General features: G+C 50.5%; 8 protein-coding genes across 8 annotated transcripts; 3 read left to right on the top strand and 5 right to left on the bottom strand.

The window, feature by feature from the left end:
• Positions 1 to 262: 262 nt before the first annotated feature.
• Positions 263 to 739, bottom strand: ASPGLDRAFT_69664 (mediator of RNA polymerase II transcription subunit 31; the record flags this gene model as incomplete). The annotated part of the gene is made up of 1 exon (XM_022549393.1): positions 263 to 739. One exon carries the CDS (start codon positions 737 to 739, stop codon positions 263 to 265), a length of 477 nt encoding a protein of 158 aa, XP_022396718.1.
• Positions 740 to 1,396: 657 nt separating this feature from the next.
• ASPGLDRAFT_1503141 (uncharacterized protein) lies at positions 1,397 to 2,103 on the top strand (the record flags this gene model as incomplete). The annotated part of the gene is made up of 1 exon (XM_022542137.1): positions 1,397 to 2,103. One exon carries the CDS (start codon positions 1,397 to 1,399, stop codon positions 1,988 to 1,990), a length of 594 nt encoding a protein of 197 aa, XP_022396717.1. The 3' UTR covers positions 1,991 to 2,103.
• A 1,665-nt stretch (positions 2,104 to 3,768) lies between these two features.
• ASPGLDRAFT_29305 (F-box protein) lies at positions 3,769 to 4,803 on the bottom strand (the record flags this gene model as incomplete). The annotated part of the gene is made up of 1 exon (XM_022543838.1): positions 3,769 to 4,803. The coding sequence occupies one exon, from the start codon at positions 4,801 to 4,803 to the stop codon at positions 3,769 to 3,771; it is 1,035 nt and encodes a 344-aa protein (XP_022396716.1).
• An 882-nt stretch (positions 4,804 to 5,685) lies between these two features.
• Positions 5,686 to 6,216, bottom strand: ASPGLDRAFT_39318 (F-box domain protein; the record flags this gene model as incomplete). Its single annotated transcript, XM_022545061.1, has 1 exon — positions 5,686 to 6,216. One exon carries the CDS (start codon positions 6,214 to 6,216, stop codon positions 5,686 to 5,688), a length of 531 nt encoding a protein of 176 aa, XP_022396715.1.
• A 628-nt stretch (positions 6,217 to 6,844) lies between these two features.
• ASPGLDRAFT_896934 (Pal1 family protein) lies at positions 6,845 to 9,121 on the bottom strand. The gene is made up of 4 exons (XM_022550473.1): positions 8,818 to 9,121; positions 8,269 to 8,543; positions 7,796 to 8,204; positions 6,845 to 7,744 (listed from the first exon to the last, which is right to left on the bottom strand). The coding sequence occupies exons 1-4, from the start codon at positions 8,879 to 8,881 to the stop codon at positions 6,960 to 6,962; spliced, it is 1,533 nt and encodes a 510-aa protein (XP_022396714.1). The 5' UTR covers positions 8,882 to 9,121; the 3' UTR covers positions 6,845 to 6,959.
• A 1,109-nt stretch (positions 9,122 to 10,230) lies between these two features.
• On the bottom strand, positions 10,231 to 13,395 carry ASPGLDRAFT_77209 (MCM DNA helicase complex subunit MCM2). The gene is made up of 5 exons (XM_022549883.1): positions 13,325 to 13,395; positions 13,121 to 13,239; positions 10,773 to 13,072; positions 10,548 to 10,717; positions 10,231 to 10,494 (listed from the first exon to the last, which is right to left on the bottom strand). The coding sequence occupies exons 1-5, from the start codon at positions 13,327 to 13,329 to the stop codon at positions 10,383 to 10,385; spliced, it is 2,706 nt and encodes a 901-aa protein (XP_022396713.1). The 5' UTR covers positions 13,330 to 13,395; the 3' UTR covers positions 10,231 to 10,382.
• A 1,400-nt stretch (positions 13,396 to 14,795) lies between these two features.
• Positions 14,796 to 16,175, top strand: ASPGLDRAFT_1503128 (uncharacterized protein). The gene has a single exon (XM_022542135.1). The coding sequence runs from the start codon at positions 14,894 to 14,896 to the stop codon at positions 15,716 to 15,718; it is 825 nt and encodes a 274-aa protein (XP_022396712.1). The 5' UTR covers positions 14,796 to 14,893; the 3' UTR covers positions 15,719 to 16,175.
• A 218-nt stretch (positions 16,176 to 16,393) lies between these two features.
• On the top strand, positions 16,394 to 18,094 carry ASPGLDRAFT_29301 (putative metaphase-anaphase transition protein (Mlo2); the record flags this gene model as incomplete). The annotated part of the gene is made up of 4 exons (XM_022543837.1): positions 16,394 to 16,533; positions 16,612 to 16,666; positions 16,724 to 18,035; positions 18,087 to 18,094. 4 exons carry the CDS (start codon positions 16,394 to 16,396, stop codon positions 18,092 to 18,094), a joined length of 1,515 nt encoding a protein of 504 aa, XP_022396711.1.
• Positions 18,095 to 18,277: the final 183 nt, after the last annotated feature.

The raw sequence follows: 18,277 nt of genomic DNA, 5'->3' as shown, positions 1-18,277 counted from the left end.
TTTCCCCAGACTCAACGTCTGTCGTTCGTTGTTCGCAAATAGCCGACAGCTGGGACCAACCTCGGTGACACATGAACAAAGTCTGTCTGCACCACAATTCTTGCCGTAGAATAAACATTGCGTGGCCGGAGGCAAAACTCAGATGGACACCGGTAGCTGCAAGAAACCCGGAGCATCCCGATAGACCTCACGTAGACCACGAAAGGCCATGACGATCGATTCGCATCTCTCCCACAGTATTATTCCCCAACCCATCAAGTCTTCACACCCCATCCTGTTTCTCCGCACCTTCCTGTCCCTGCTCTTCACCCCCCTCCTGCGCGCCCTCCTGCTGTTGCTGTTCACCCACAAGCCCAAGCCCAGCCAACCCCTCAATAACCTGCGGCCTTATAACATCCCTCCTGAACGTCTCTTCCTGCAACAATCGCAGCGCCCGCAGCGTCGGACCCGGATGCGTCAAAAACTGCGCGTAATCCGGCGTCTTCCAGTACGAGTAGAGATATGCGAGGTACGCGGCGAAAGCCTGCGCGTCGGGGTCGGCGGAGGTATCGGTGTCCTCGTTTGCGGTGTCGTCGCTGGATCGGGAGATACCTAGGAGGTTCGGGTAAGTGACGGCTAGGTGGGAGAGGTAGTAGGGGTTTGCGAGGGAGGAGACGAATTCGAGCTCGAGGGTGAAACGCGGGTTGGTGAGTGTTGGTGGGGGTTGTTGTTGCGGCTGTTCGGGAGGTTGAGGCTCCATGCTGGTTGGTAATTGATATGGATATCACTTGTTTCGTAGATGTAGAGATACGGAGATACTCAAGGTCGGACAGTGCGAGAGAAGTGTGTAGTTACTCCGTACTCCGACAGCTGCGGGAGAGGAAAGGTCGGCGTACACTCCGTGCTCCGCAGAACCACAACTGAACAGTAGAAGAGAAAAAGCATAAAAAAATGGTAATATGAGATGGAATGGAATAGAAAGAAAGAAAGAAAGAAACTTGAAGCAAGTCAGTTTTCTAATTTCGACTCGAGCCCTGATTTTATGAAGCTTAAGAGGAGAATCCCGGTGACAAGCGATTGACCAATGAACGTAAATAAATAGTAACTATGCTACAAGACACAGATGGTGAACACCCTCCTAGCTGGAGGAGAGTACTCAGTATTATTAGTCTGTGCCGGTTATATATCCAACGGAATACGATAGATGGCAGTGTTTGTATGAATAGAGATGAAAAGAAAGGGCCAAGAAGGAGATTTGAATGCAGTTACAAGGGGCAAAGGAAGAGCTATCCGTCCAGCAGCGAAGTATAACCTCTCGGAAATACTTGTCAAGATGCTACGTGGCTTGACAACTTGCACGGCAAGCAGAACCAAATGTAACTGCCTTTGTAGAGGTCTATTGAAATGCAGATAATCAATGACCAGGCGCGTTTCCCCCGGATCGAAGGTGTCTGACCAACTGACCTTGGAGAGTAATGCCCATGTATGCATCGCGAGAAAACGGCGACGGTACAAAGCACGGGGGAGCAGGTTAGAGGCTCAAGAGTTTCTTGCTGTGCAATCTCGACCTGTATGTTCTGGTATGACCTCTGGAGAAGCTTTTGATGAATCCGCTGTGCCGCAAAAAGCCAGCTTTTATCAATCGCGCGCCTTTTGGCCTGCACAAGCACCGTGGGAATTGGGACTTCCTCCGGGTAGAATTTGGACTGGCATACGTGCAATCCGATGCTTGTGTACTCCACCGCGAACTTGGTCAGAATGTCTTTTGAAAGTTTCCAGGAAAGAGGACTCGGAATCGAGAAGTCGGTCAAGCCCTGCAGTGGTCCGACGAATTGGTGGCGAGACAACTGCTGGCCTTGTCGGGTTCCATCTCGGGAGCAGGAACACAGGCGTGATGCAGTTCAAGCTGAACCAGCTAGACGAGACTAGTTTAGGCGCGTGTAAAACACGGTCGATCTCAGAAGAATGTGACGAGGATCTCAGGGGAACCAAAGCCAGACGCATTCCTTAGGGTTGCCGAGCCATCAACGGTCGTGCCATCTCCGCTGCAGAATGTAGAACCATCAGCCTGAAAGAACAAATACTGCAAAGAGACGTAGAATAATAGGGCCCATTTGATGTCTCCCCTAACCCAAACCGATCCATCTAACACAGACTCTAGTCGAGTATCACTCACTAAGCCACCTCAGCCTTTTCATCGGCCATCTGGATATATGCCTTGTGCCGAATACCATCCATGTCGGTCAGGCGTCCCGATATCACCACCACATCGTCTTGGGACGCAAATTGCTGGGAGGTTGGAAGCTCGTAGCCGAGGAGTTGGGAACTTGTGTCGGATCCATTCTTTCGCCAGCGCGGTGATAATTGAAGCGGACCGACGAACGAACCCATAGTGTATTTCGTGGATTTGGGAAGCGCGTACTTAGCCGGCCTGTTCGAGTCGATTGGATTATGGTAAAAAAAAAAAAAAAAAATCCCGAAGAAAAGAGAGCGAACGATGAGCCTGGAACAGAACATAGATGCTGAAGGGATCAAATAGAAATGGAACTTGATGGTAGGATGATCGCGAGAGACAGAGAGAATCGGAAGAAGCAAAGGAAAAGAAAGGCGGAGGAAGACGGACTGGAAGGGAGGTGGCCAGGAGCCCTACGTTCTACAAAAAGGGCAGGAAGTACGCTGCGACATGGAATTGGATCAATAGACAAACCATTCTTAGAGTAGAAGACAGCGTCTTTGAATCAATTCTTTTGGGTAGTTTTTAACTTGGATAATCCGATATAGCCCGTCATCTCGAAACGTACCGTTAATACAGAATGCCTTTCCGCAATGGAGACGTCTCTTACGCCGTACCCAAAATGGAAAGAGCAAAGGGAAGGTACCTACCTCGCCAACACTGGCTTCTTGAACAGTTGGCACCTTTCTCATTGATGGTCGTCTGGACTCTGGTTCCATTCGATACTTCTCTTTCTCTCTCTTTTCTCTTTTTTCCTTTCTTTCTTTTCCTCACAGTTCGTTCAACGCCAACAAGCTAAGTATACCCTTCTCAGAGTAAATCAATACGCTAATAACATGAACGGATTCGCTATTGCAGCACTTGTGGCCATGGTGTTTGGCGTCCTTTCGCTGATCCCAGCGAAGGAGTGGATTCGATACTGGCTCCCTGGCTTTTGGCCGAAAGACAGCGACGCTGAGTCCACTTCCACCTACCAGTTCCAACCTTCCCGAGACGAGGTGAACGCGCTTTAGAGGCAAGTGAGCTCTTGGAAGCTTGCCGTGGACCTGAATTACACCACTGAATCTCGTTTGAGGGAAGTGGTAGGACAAGATAACACGCGGCTAGACGCCATGAAGGCTGCAGTGACTGGTCCATCCTCAAACGGGCAGCTCATTCTCGTCGACAGGACAGAGCTTGAGTGCCTGGTCAACGACCACGAGGAAATCCAAAGACTGCTGGATCCGGATCGAGGGAATGTTGGTGCTGGTTGAGGAGCGACAACAACGGATGGTTTCTGCATATGCTCCCCAGCATACTGTACAAATTTGTCTTTTGGGTCACCGCGGCCCCCCTCCCCCAATACTTCGCTCTTTCGAGGCGGCTCACCTTGATGGAGCGGAGTGGGGGAGGCACCAGCGATGAGCTCACACTTCTGCGCAGTGCTGGTGACTAGTAGCCTTCGGGTGAAGCTAAGATGAGCTCGTAGATAGATACATGTAGAGACAGTCGAAGATGGATAGCAAATGGTCATGTGTAAATAGAACAACGTCATCTGAAGGATTTTTTTAGGTCTATCAATTAGCAATCAAAGCTTCATATGACGGAATATTCGTGTTCAGCCAGGGTGTCATGTCAATGCTCAGTGTATATTGAGACGATAATCTAAGATATCCGGTAGCTCGGGGCCATTCCCCTATCCCTAAAGGACGTCTGACATTTACCACTGTCATATCTGGAGTGTTCGAATCTGTCAGTTTGGTGATATCTGAACTGCAGCTGGGACAATGCCAAGTATCCGAATTTCTCATGAGAGAAAGCCACTTAGTGGGACACAGCCACACAGGAACCATCTCAGAGATGAGATAATTAGTAGGAAGCTTATACCAATAGTAAGCCCTCAACCTATTACCTTCAGTAAGAGTAAGTATGGTCACAGCTTGCACTGCTGAGTATGCACGACATTCATGTAAGAGACAACGTCCACCTTGGTCATTGGCTGAATCCTTGAACAAGCCGGTATCAATAAACCGACGAGCAATGCGGTCATCAGTTGACTTCCTCATCAGATATTTCACGACGTGTGCCCGATCACGAATAGTCATCGAAATACAAGGGCAAAAATCCAAAATCCCAGCCCAATCATTGCACCGCCTCAAACAAGGACCGATCAAGCGGTACATCGCATCAAACTCTTCGCGCGGATGTAATTTCTGACAATACGCACAGCATGTCCATTTACTATCCTCGAGTTGACTGAGCAACTTCATCCGCAGATGATACTCCCTGCTCTTAACATACCACCGGTCAGACGTGGACAATGGTTTCCCCATAGTGCGCAATCCAGGAAAACGCAACTCCTTGGCTTTAAGCACCCAGCTGAACAGATCGTAAAGATCTTTGCAGCTTAGGGCCAGGCAGACGCGGCTTGGTAAGGGTAGATGAGAGAATATCTGGAGCAGTAGTTCCATCGAGAATTTGAATAGCATGGGTTCGAGACCCTGCTTTTCCGTGGAAGGAGCAGCAATCTTCGATGGTCGTTGTCTTTGAGCGAGTCTGGAAAGTTTATGGCAGAGGATACTCCAGCGCTGGCGAAGCGCTATTCGAGCCATGTTGAACGTTCAGTAAATGACCAGCAATGTCGAACGAGACTCGTGTATCTTCATTTTTAAGAGAGGCCTAAAAATGAGTCAGTTGATTTTTGTCGGAGTGATGTAGCGATGAGATATGGCGCACATTTGATGACGAATTTCTGTTTGATCTCTTATCTACAGTGTCATTTCTCAAACAGATGAATAGAGATGCTGCTGGTGACAGAGCCGAGCTTTTCAACCGGTGAGTCTCATTTGCGAACGACTATTCCACTCCTGACTCATAGGTTTACATAGACACAATCGAGGACATCACCAGCAGACAGCAAATTAATGCATTCCTACACAAAACACCACCCAAAAATCCCCCAAGCCCAGCAACCAAACATCCACACCCACCACCCATCCTCAACAACCCTACATATCAGCATCATAAATCGAAGGCCTAAGATGCCTCGTTGAACTTGGCCACTCGCCCCACCCCAAGAGGCCGTCTTACTTCCACAACCGTGTAGCCTCGCGCATTGTGATCTTTCAATTTAGTAATATCTGTCCTGCAGCGTGAGAATTGACTGGGTTTGGAATGCTTGAAAGATTGGCAATCTTCCAGACGCATGGATGAGCATAAATATACTGGCTCCATTCCCTTGAAAAGGGTGGTGATGGGGAGCTTGTGCCAGGAGTGAGACTGCAATTCACCACTTTCTGTGAGGGTGAGTGTGACCTGGGATTTAGCGGTCGAGTACGCGTGGCACTCATGTAGAAGGCACTGTCTGCCTTGACTGTCAAGCCTGGTCCTAAACAGCCCAGTATCAATATAACGACGGACAACACGATCCTCAGTTTGTGTTTGCATCTGCCTCCTGGCTAGATACCTCACAACCCCCGCCCCCTCCCTAACCGTCAATGAAACACACGGACAAACATCCAAAATCCCAGCTCCCGCAAAACACCTCCTAACACCCGCCTCACCCCCAATCCCCAATCCCCAATCCCACCAAAACCCGCAACCCCAAACTCCCCCCTCCGATGCAACTTCATACAAACAGCACAACACCCCCACCTCACATCCTCCAACAGCTCCAACAGCGCCATCCTCGCCTTATAAGTCCTAGTGCACAGATACTCTCGTACAATCATTGACTGACCAAGCAGTGGGAGGCGCGGTAATTGTAGTTCGGGTGCCTGTAGGGCTGGGGTGAAGAAGGTGTAGAGGGATTTGCAGGTTAGGGCGAGGCAGATGCGGGTTGGGAGGGGGAGGTAGGAGGATATTTGGAGGGTTAGTTCCGGGGGGGAGGGGGGGATTGGCTTGGTGGATTTGGGGGGATTGAGTTGGGGTTGGGTGAGCGTAAAGGGGAGGGTGGTAAGTTTTCGGAAGAGGGTATGGTAGGCATGGTGGAGGAATGGTCGTGTTATGGTGGAGAGGAATGGCATTGTTCAAGTCGTGTAGTTGAAAATATTCGCTTAGTGTAATCGAGGTAGGAGTGAGAGGATAGAAGATGAGTGACTCGAGCATCGCCGACAAAGTAGGCACCAGCGAAACGTCGAGTCTAACGTCAGTACAGAGAGGATAGCAGTCCCGAAGTTCGACTGAGAGTGTCGCAGATACTGATATGGACGTGGGTGAAATGGATGGAGGAATTGGGAGCTATTCTACCCTAACACAGTATACTCAATAGCAAGCCCACTACGAATAACTACGGAGAGACATAACTAAGCAACGATAAATTATGCTAACATGAAGCTGCGAAACTCAAAACAAGCAAATAACCATACCCTATCCCATGCCCAAAGTAAACCATCACTCAACGCCTATTCTCTTAAATCCCGGGTAATGCAACTAATCAGACATAATCCATCGGCGGACTCCACATCCACATCGCATCTCGTTCGATCAAAAGCCCTCGTCATAGGGCAGATGCCAATAGCTACTCCGTTTCCAGGTGATAGTCGATACCCAAGGAGGTTTATGTTAAAAAAAAAGAGCCCAAATCACTTCCCTCAAGCAGATGCTTCCAAGTAAACACCACACAACAGACGGGATGATACTTCATACACGTCTGTCTTTTGATAAGATGACCTGCATCAGAACAGACGCCGAGCCAATGACACTGGCGAACTTCACAATCTGTCGTCGCTAAAATGCAAGAAACCAACAAAAACGATAAGAGAGCCGTTTAGTCATCGCTGACTCGTCGCTCTGGACGTGGCCTTCTCAAACTCTTCATACGGTTGAGCAATCCACCGCTGCCGTTGTTGGGCTTGCTTTCATCAAATCCTGAATTCGAGCGTTCGTTGGAGAAGGTGCTCTGCTTAGGGCTGCTGGAGGATCGGGCCCGGCCAGCTTCAGGGACTGGTCGCGAGTCTTCAGCGCTGTTGATCTTCGCACCCTTCTTATCCCACTCTTCGTCATAGTCTTGTATAGAAGGTTTGCGTTCAGGCACACGTGGGGGCTGGCCGCTCAAACCGGCAGGGCCAGGGTACGACGAATCCGGGGACACGACCCGACCGCTGGGAGCTCTGTTAATTCCACGGATGCGCTGCGCAAGGCTCTTCTTTCTCTGCAATCCTCCACCACCCGGGGCGACGCCCTGTTCATTCTCGCTGGCACGGCGCTGCATAGCATTGCGACTTGCAGGAGCACCGTCCAGGAATGTGCTTGTTCCCAGTCCCAAACTGGTGGGCCCGTGAACTGGCTCAAGTTTAGACTTGGGGTCGAAGCTGACGCCCTCGGCTGATCGGCCCACGGTGTCAGGGGCAGTACCCGTCGAGGCATAATCGTTCCATCCCTCCGTGGCACGGCCATGGAACAGGTCCAGGTCGATGTTCTTGTTCACGGGACCGGCACCACCCAAGGCCATGTTAGTGGAATCCTGGGGGAATGCTTGCATTGGTGCTGTGCGCACGCCCTTGCGGTTCCGGTTAGGGTTACAGGCATCAAACGGTCCGTCGTGATGGAACACTGAAATAAATTAGTTACAGGCATTTAAGCTAATAGACGAGGACAACTCACTTCCTGTTCCGTAGATGCTGGTGACGTCCAACTTATCAATGATATCCATGTGATAGTTGGCCTTCTTGGAGCGAGGCTTGCCATCGCGGTGGCGGGCCTCACGGTCACGGCGACGCCTCTCTCTGCGTCGTCGCTCCTCCTCAGGGTCCATGGCCTTGGGTCGCTCCATGACGGAGGATTCCGAGTTCCGACGGGGTCGACGCTCCCGCTCCCGGCCTCCGTGGGTGGTGTTGGACTTGGTCAAAGCGGGCGGATCAGCGAAAATGTCCAACGGATCTTTCTCACGGCGAGACGGGTGATCTTTGGGACGACGGCTGGTGGTAGGTCTCTGCTTGAGTCTATCGTCCGGACGAGGAGGGGGCGGTCGGTGACCATTGGACTGCGGGGCCTGGTTGAGCGACAAGCTAGCCTGTATCAGTTAGAAGAGTGAACCCCTTTCAAAAATCACATGTAAAAAAGAGGGGTGTACATACAAAAAGATCGCTGGTGTTTCCCATGACTTCTTGCGGCACGGGTTGGACCGGCTTAACCGGTTGCAGAGGCTGCTGAAGAGGCTGCATCGGAGGCGACATCATGCTTGCACCTGGAGCAGATTGAGGAGAAATGGCATCCGAGTCGTCAAGGAAAGGGTTGGTCGAGGTTGGCCGCTCGGGACGAGGGGCAGAATTGACGGCAGGCGACAGTGCACGGTTTCTAAAGGGATTGTTGGAAGCCAGATTGACCGGCAGTTGGGGCGAGTTTTGACCGTCTGCAGAGGAGGGGAGCAAGTCAGTTATAATGCTTCAAAGAAATTTAGGCAACATCCAGTAAGATGAAAGAGGGGTCAATGCAGAAGCGCCCGAAAAGACAGAGAATTGAGAAGAGGGGGCGAGCGGGCAGGCATGAAACAAACTCAGGGGCATAGGGGGTGGGCTGCGTGGCCATGATTCAAGATCGCGCGACAAAGCAAACGACAGGAACGGACCAAGTGGGAAAGGGGAGGACATGGGGCTAGCAGGAGATGAGATGATGGCATTACGCACCAGACGGACCCGGCGTTACGCCGCCGGGATAGGCGTAGGGAAGGGGTTGCTGAGGAGCGCTCATGGTTGGATAGCTGCAATACCACTGCGCAAAGACCAAGCGGATAGAGTGGGTGATTGATATACTCCTGACGTAGGAGAGGACGAGCGGTTCGAGGTCAGATGGGAGTTAATCCGCGCGAGGACGACAGGCAAGAGAAGCTTTTTGGTGAAACGGCGGCGCAGGCAAGCCGTGGCTGTCGGGACCAGCGAGAGGGGAAAGCGCAATACTGAAAGAGTAGCACGAGGAAAGGAGATTGCGCTGGAGAAAAAGCAAACAACGGGCGTGACGACGACGCACGACGAAATGAAGGAGCACAGATGGGTTAAGAGTGAGAGAGAGGAGGAAAAAGCCCCCTTGAAGTAGTTGAAACGAATCGGAGGAGGTATGCAGGCGGATCGTCAGGGAGAGGGTACGTTTATCCAAGCGTTTTTGATGAGTGGACGCGTATAAGAAGAAAGAGGCGAAGAAAGAACGAAAGAAGAAAAGGAAAGAAAGAAGTGGATGAAGAGAGGGAGAAAGAGAAAGAGAGAAAGAGAGAGGGGAACGGAAGAGAGGGGAACGGAAGAGAGGGAAAGAGAAAGGGAAGGCAACGCAATAATAATAATGGGTGTGGAGGAGCAGATCAAGAGACTTTTTATTAGAACAGTCAACAATCCTGACAGCAGCCTAGAGTGTGGTTCATTATTCTGTATTCTGCTATCTATATTGCTGCAATTCTCCTAAGCACTGGCATCGGAAAATTCCCTTTATTTTTGCCCGTTCACTGCACCCTGTTTGTATATCATTACTAGTATTCTGTACCCGTTCTCGCCTCCTGATCGCCACTCGGCCGTCAGGGGTTGAATGCAGCATTAGTCATTATCTTGTTAACTAACTAGTTAACTAACTACCTACAAAGTATGCCCTTGAATTCATACAGCAGGTCAGTATTCTTTGATATACAACTGAGACTCTCTAGAATAGTGTATGTACTATGTGCTATGTATACGCGGCGAATATGCTGTGATATCAGACATATCTTCCATCCTCGCTCCGGAATGCCTGTCGCGTCATGTGTAGTACAATTCCCTTGGCGCATTCTATACACATAATCTGGAGAACTCTCCCTTATCTCTGCTCTAATCTGGTTCCTGGTTCATTTTCTGATTGCCCTGACGCATTCGCTACTGGCCCGTCCAAGAACAGGTCTGCAGGTCAGGTCTATAAAAAGAAAAACTGCCCGAGATTCCTGTTCCCGAGCTCCCGCTGGGTAATTGTCTTAATCATGTACTCGGACACAGCAAGTGTACTCTGTTAATCATCAAACAAATTCTCATCGTTATTTACTGTACTAAATAGTATCCTGTATGCCCCGACATGTATGTAGAGAGAAAAAAAAAAAAAAAAAAACACCCCCCAATAACTCCCGTCATAAAGAAAACCATCAATAAACCAATGTAGACATGACATGACTTGCTAACCGTCTCGGCATCAATTCAAAAACAAACTGAATCACGCATTCGAAACAATATGGCGATCACCGCTAAGCCACAGACTGCTCCCGCTGCTGTTGTTGACGGCGTCTCAGAAGCGGGTTCTGGGCCGCAAAGCCCGCCCTACGGTTCGATTGAGGCGTGGGTCTCGACAGTGTGTACCTGGGCTCAATGTTAGTACCAAGGAATACGCTAGTAGGAGGAAAGAAACATACTTGGCAAATGCACGCGAAAGAGCCTTCTTGCAGCTGACCTTCTGGCTACCGATGAACGAGTCAACCGTCACCGCAATGGCACGGTCAATATCCTGCGATGAGCAGAAGTCGGACAAACGCATCCTGCAGAAAGACTCCGCAATACGCATAATGGCTTCAAGGTGACGGACCTACAAAATTTTTGTTAGCGTTGCTTTTCTTGACTCTGAGTAGGTTCGAACATACAGTAATAGGATAAGCACCCGTAGCCAACGACTCTCTTCTCATGTCGGAAAACAGACGAGCGACCTTGTCCTGATCAATCTGGTAGAGCTTGGGACGGCATCGTTCACGGGCATAGAGGATATATTTCCGGAGCAGTTCTTGCGGGATCTCGCCCTCCTTCTCTTCCTCTGCCTTGCGCTGTTCTTCTTCGCGGCGCTGGATCTCGTCTGGCCTCAGGGGCAGACGGATTCCGTCCTCATCGACTCGGTAGCCCTCCTCGTCAATAAGGTTACCGTCGTCATCGATCAGACGACCCTGTTCATTGCGACGGGGTCTGGCAGGGTTAGCACGGGAGTGCGATTCGACGACGAAGCTGGCGAGACGCTCGTCCTCTGTTGGCTCGACCGTGTCACGGACAACGCAGAGGATGTCGAAACGCGACAGGATGGGCTCAGTGAGCTCGACGTTGTGAGAGAAGGGGGCGGTGCTGTTGTAGCGTCCGCCGATAGGGTTAGCGGCGGCGACGACAGCGCAACGGGCTTGGAGTGTGGTGACAATTCCGGCCTTGGAAATGGAGATGGTCTGCTGTTCCATTGCTTCGTGGATGGACGTCCGATCTTGATCGTTCATCTTGTCGAATTCATCAATGAGACAGGTACCGCGGTCTGCTAACACGAGAGCACCACCTTCGAGCGTCCATTCGCTGGTAAGGGGATCGCGGCGGACGCTGGCCGTCAAACCGACAGCACTAGCTCCTTGACCAGTCGCGAAGACGGCACGATGCGCTGTCTTCTCAGTATACTTGAGGAACTGTGACTTGGCCGTACCGGGGTCACCAAGCAGCAGAACGTTGATGTCACCACGGATGGCCATCTTACCCTGAGCTTCTTTGCTGACACCACCAAAGAGCGAGAGTGCAATGGCCGTCTTGACATCGTGGTGCCCGTAGATACTGGGTGCCATGGAACGGACGATCTTGTCGACAATATCGGGGTCCTTGGACAGGTTACGGATTTGACGCTCGTCTTCTTCAGTCATGCGGAAGCCAGCCAGCTGGTCATGCGACTTGACTACATGGTTGGCTTCGAGGATTGTGGCGAATACAGGGAATCCGTTCTTGTTGTTAAGCTGCGCGTCATAGCTGTTGCGGTAAATACCAGTCACTTCAATCTCGTCGCCGGGCTTGGCCGTGTCGATCAGGTCGGCAAGAAGAACAACTTCACGTTGACGGGGAAGTCGTCCGGCTGGGACGGAGCCAGGAGACTCCTGCAATGTCAATTTCTGATAGTTCCGGTATACCGTCTTCTCTGAGTTCACTGTGAACGGCCCCTTGGACTGACAGTTTTGGCAGTAGGAAATCTTGACTTCGGCAGTGGCCTCCTGCTGGAACGGGCCCAGAGTGATGTTACACTTCTGACAGATGAACATCACATATTTCAGCTGAGGAAACACGCCACTCCGGCGGGTTACGACACCGCCAACTCGAACAAGACAGTTGAGGTGCGACTGGCGTAGCTGCCGCAGGGTATATGTAGTCGGAACGTCTGTCATGCGCACGTGGATTTCGTTATGGATATCGTGGTATTGAGGATAGTGGAAGAGAGTAACGTCAAGAGCGGCCTGGTCAAACACCTTCAGGACCTCGGTAGGCTCATTCGCGACGAAATACGAAAGAGCGGCTTTGGCCTCAGCCAAGTGGTTGTAGGACACTTCGAGCGATGCCGAGTTAACCTCACCCAGAGTCTTGATCTTGTTTCCGTAGACCGACGAGCCAGCCGCATCAATGTACTCTGTCAGGAAAGCTTTGAATTCTCGGTAGATTGAGCGCAGGACCTGTGGCTGTAGAATCCAATCCGTAAGGTTGGATGCCTTGACATCCTGCAACTCGTCCAGCGTGAGCTCTTCCATGGCTTCATCGCCCATATCAACCTCCTCTCGGTCCTCGTCATAACGGTTCCTTCGCCGACGAGGTTGACGTGTGAGATCCAGATCACCGTCATCATCGTCCGGCATGAAAGCTGCAGGCATCCGACGGCGACGCTCCGCTTCGCGATCTCTCTTGAACATTCGGGCTTCGAGTTGCCGACGCGTACCAAGGTCTATGTCTTCTTGCTCCTGGTCATCGTCGTCGATATATTCGCCTCGGTATTGGTCGTCGGCGGTCGCCCGATAATCTCTCTCGAAGTTATCACCGAACAGGTCGATCCCATCTTCATCCTCTGCCATTTCCTCAAGGTCGTCAACATCGCCGAGGGCTTCCGCTTCTTCATCTCTGTCGCTTTCATCGTCGCCAAATGGGGCCGGAGGGGACGAGGGCGGCGCTACCGAGGGGTTAGCGGGATACCAGACAGGCCTTTCTCAAAACTTACGACTCGATGGCGGAGCAGCGATCGAAGAAGTCTCATCATCGGGCTCGCGAGATCTCTTCCGGCGGTTCAGGTTGCCCAACCCGCGATTTGCTGCGGATTGGCTTGGTCGGAGTGGTGAACTGCACGCACACAACTTGGTTAGAAGACCCAGAAAAACGATACTTTGTCACGGAATGCATTGGATGTTGACTCGGGAGAACTCACCTCATACTATATGTGGTATTATAGGTATTCCAGCAACGAAATTTGAAGGGATTATACTGAAGCAATCATCGGCTGGAGAAGTGTCGTCTGGCATCCATCCACTTGAAAGGAGACCAAAGGGAGAAAGATTCTTTCTTGGCACCGCTACACGGTGGACGCGTCGAGGCGCGTAACGCGTCGCCGTCCATTAAACCCCGATCGGGAAAGATGAGTTCTAGTGGGCTTTCCAGATCGGGTTTAGCTCCTTATCGCAACATGCCCTCAGTCCGACTTCAACCATGGTAGACTTTCTATGTCATGATTGGTACAAGACTTCGACTCATAAAACTGTCTCGTGCCTTGGTTTATTGACACTAACACACGTTCTCAAGTTCCCTCGCTTCTCAACATGGCTTGCGTATCACTTAACGAATGTCGTCGGATTCAGTGTCGGATATTTCGAGCACTACGATTGATGCTGACACCCCCTAAACCATGGTTACCCAGAATCCCGATAGAGCTCCTCCAGAATATTTTCTCTCGTCTGCCATTGCCTAGTCAGGTCTGCTTGGCCGTACCTGCAAGGATTTCTACAACATATTCAGCCCAGTGTTCCAGGCTAGCGAGTTACAGTTTCCTCGACTGAGTCAGACACGAAAGCATCCAGACGACCAAGATGACGACTATTATATACGGATGAGTCTTCTTCGCCAACTTGAGGATAACAAGTGGGCATGTTGTCCACGTTGTAAATGCTACACCCACGTGAAGAGCTTTCTGGGTTCGCACTGACAAACCTGCATGTAAACGGTATTGCAGTACATTCCCTCGGCTATTTGATATATGCCCTTGCATCACTTTGACACCTCGTGCTCGCGCGCATATCGTGGGACATCTTGAATGTGGAACAAATGGCAAACTAATCCCAGATTAAATCAGCAAGGGACAGTTGAAAGACTCACACACTGACACAGAGGAGCATGCTCTTTTGCATGATTGTAGCGCCTACAATATTCAAATTAAAATCAGGTTCTCCATTGACAAAGGCGATAAATTAACTGTCTGTACTCAATATGAGGTGCCAGTTCCAGTTCCGAATGTGAACTCAGTCTACCTCTGCCGCCATGAAAGACTTGAAAAAAGTCTGTATGCATCGCAAATTACCAACCCTCGATCTTGCACTTACTGCAATACCCGTATCGCCAAGTTGTCAAATCACAGCAACGTTCCAGGGTCGATGACTGTGCAAGCCACACGGTACTTAGGACGAGGAGAATGGCCTTTTGGCAATTACGATGAGAAGTTGTCTCTACAGGCTCGATCGACACGTGATGTTCCTTTTTAAATTCATAATTAGAAAGGTTGCTTTCTATTCCGTAGTTGCTGCTGCTATTTTGGAAGGGGTGTTGTCATTTTTGAATTGCTAATGCGATGATGTTTAGTCCATAGTAGTCCTGGTTATTTCGTATAGAATGGCTTCGTGTCATATGTTGCATTGGACCATGTCATAGTTTTTGTATAAGACTTCTAAGTTAGCTGCCTAGCTACACTCTTGAACTCAATAACCTCTCATATTTGATCATTTTCACCATGGCCCCATTGATATCAAGCATACAGATCTTGCCCATTAGGGCCTCGCGGCCAACGGTGAATCCTGAACCTCTGCCACCATCTATACTCTTACCACCCATGTTTTCAACGGAACTGCTCCTGAAACTCTCATCTCATCTGCCATCGCCAAATCAGGTTTGCTTGGCCTTGACTTGCAAGGAACTCCTCGGCATCTTCGGCTCTGTGCTCGAGGCTAAAGAGTTGAGATTACCCCGGGTAGATCTAACGATAGATGAGTCGGACGAGGAACTCGATTCGGGCGAAGAATCTGATTTTGACGAGGAAGATGATTCGGACGGAGAAGGCTATTCTGATTTAGATGAGGAAGAAGATGGAAATACGGAAGGAGAAGACCCCGAGTGGTATTCGCGGATACACCTTCTCTGCCTACTAGAAAACAACAAATGGGCGTGCTGTGCGCATTGTGAGAAATTACATCCACGTGAAGAGTTTCCAGCAGGTGAACTGTCATCGATTCCTTCCAGAAGACGATGTGCCAAATATTTCAGCTACTTGATATATGCCCTTGCATCACCTCGTAATCGAGCGCGTATCGTCAGGTATCTGCAGAAAATAAGTGAAAAGCAGCCTCTTAGCTTGATCGACAAGGGACTGCTCAAAGATGCAAAAACTGAAAAAGAAGGCAATTGTCTCTCTCACGAATGTGGTGCCTATCAGAGCATTCGAGCTGAAATGAAGTTCTATCTCAGAAAAGGTGCTAAGTTATTTGTCCGTACTCGGTTTGAGATTCCTTCCTCGGCTTCCGCTTCCGCTTCGGATACGAACAGTGTACATCTGCCCTGAAGAGGACCTCGGCGACAGCTTACTGGAAATGGAGGACTTTAATGCCCCAGACTCCCAAAATTGCTACCAGTGCCTAACACATATCAGATTGCTAAGTTCTGAGCCCGAGTTGAAGGTGGTGCAAACCACGCGTTGCTTAGGGAAGGGCGAATGGCCTTATGATCGTTATGATTCGGATTTGTTAAGTCAGGGTCGAGAACTTATATTTATCTATCTTCATTAGAAACTGTTTTTTAATTGCTACCGTTAGCTGAAGGAGATTTACCATTCTGCATTGCCCAATCTCTCATCTCCATTCAGAGGACCTCGTGCACAACAACCACCCTTCTCGTCCTCGACAGACCCAGACCCAGACCCAGACCCAGGGATCTATCAACTACGCAATAATACCCCAGATACACGTGCCAGCCATGAGAACGTTAATCGAATATTAAGAACAGTACTTCGAGCAAGTAGGGCATCATTATCGCCATGTATTGCGTGAAATTAAAGTCAACCGAAATAACTAGATGTAGTCGTAGGATAGGTAGGCGGTCCCAAGGGGCAGAATCGTTCAATATACAAACACTGCAAACAAAAGTGCGGCGCGCGTTGATAAGAGCCACTGTTTTTGGGGCATCTCTTGCGCCGCAAAGAAACATCCATCATAGGTTTCCATTGACTCGAAGAGCTGATATGGATAACTCAGAAGGCCCCAGGACTTCTCGTGACCAAGAGACGCCCAAGGTTGCAGGTGGCATCGCAATGCGTCGAGACAGCCTTGCTTCCCATGATTCCCGCACGGTTACCTCAGAAGAATCCCACACGGCGAAAGAGTGAGTATCCTTGATATGGACATGAAATTTCCATATGTAACTGTATTTATGAGACTCTGACAAGCTCACCTTCTGCAGGTTTATCGAAAATCAACTACAACTCGAAGCCGACGCACGCGAAGCCCTTCCATATGTGAGTGCACGCCTCAGAATGTCTCGGGAAGACACTCACTAACCTGGACCCTTTTAGTCCTTCGACTCATGCTCGCAAGCTCTAGGCCCCCTCCGTCAAAGCCTCTTTGCCTGCCTTACCTGCAACCCGTCCACCAAACCTGACGAGTCGTATACCCCCGCCGGCGTCTGCTACTCCTGCTCCATCTCCTGCCATGGCGAGCATACTCTAGTTGAGCTATTCGGCAAGAGAGACTTTGTCTGCGACTGCGGAACCACGCGCCTCCCTCCATCTGCTCCCTGCGCGCTCAGAAATGACCCGAAGACCGGCCGAAAGGGTGTCCACTCGCAAGAGCCCGTGGCGAACAACAAATACAACCAGAACTTTCAGAATAGGTTTTGCGGGTGCGGTGAATCCTACGATGCTGACAAAGAGAAAGGGACTATGTTCCAGTGTCTGGGTCTGGGTACGGTTGAGACGGGAGGCTGCGGAGAGGACTGGTGGCATCCGGAGTGTATCGTTGGTTTGCCCCGAGACTGGCACAAGGCGGAAAAGAAGGAGGGAGACGAGAACAACGAGGATGAGGAGCCGCCACTGCCTCCGGGCTTCCCTGCTGAGGACGACTTTGAGACATTCCTTTGCTACAAGTGCGTTGAGTCGAATCCCTGGCTGAAGCGCTACGCCGGAACTACTGGCTTTCTGCCTCCGGTTCACCACAAGGGTGATCAATCTAAGGTTCCCGAGAACGGCGAGTCTAGCAAGGAGGATACGGCCAATGCACCACATGAAGACGAGGGCAGCTCAAAGAAGCGCAAACTCGAGGACGACAAGGATGAGCCAGCAGCAAAGAAGCCAAAAGCCGACGAAACCACCCCCGCAGACTCTGAGCCCAAGTCCGAACCCGAACCCGAACCAGAACAACCCACCAACAAACACGGCAACCTCCCCAAGAACGCACCCACCGGAACCTTCTCCCTCTTCCTCAAAGAAGACTTCCGCGACCACCTCTGCCGCTGCCCCCAGTGCTACCCACACCTTTTCACTCACCGCCAACTCCGCGAAGAAGAAGAAACCTACGAACCCCCACTCTCCGAAGCCGGCGACGAAGAACCCAACGGCGGCGGAAGCACGGGTACCGGCTCCCTCCTCGACCGCGGCGAAGCAGCGTTCAGCAACATGGATCGTGTACGGGCTATTGAGGGCGCGATGGTCTACAATCATCTACGCGATAAGGTGAAGGAATTCCTAACGCCGTTTGCGGAGAGCGGGGCGGCTGTTGGGGCGGAGGATATTAAGGAGTATTTTGCGAAGTTGAGGGGTGATCCTGCTGCAGCGAATGATGATGGAGAGAGTAATGGTAATGAGGGTGCTAATAGGCATGAACAAAGTGGTATGTTTAATTCCCATGACTTTGCTGGTTCGTATGCTAACAATGGGGCAGGATACTGATGGGGAGTTGTGTTTGTTCCTTTCTTAATTGTATCACGGAGTCATTAGTGTGGTTTTTCGGTACGGGTTGGGTTAGGTATGGGTATGGGTATCAGTATCGGGGATGAAGAATGATCCAAAGGCGCAACGGACGGAAGTAATTCATGTGTATCAATTATGTCAGACTAATTTATATTCGACAAG

This window comes from Aspergillus glaucus (genome assembly GCF_001890805.1).
Source record: "Aspergillus glaucus CBS 516.65 unplaced genomic scaffold ASPGLscaffold_26, whole genome shotgun sequence".
NCBI classification, from domain to species: Eukaryota; Fungi; Ascomycota; class Eurotiomycetes; order Eurotiales; family Aspergillaceae; genus Aspergillus; species Aspergillus glaucus.
Note: the sequence above shows the minus strand (reverse complement) of the source record. Positions and strands in the feature narration are given on the sequence as shown.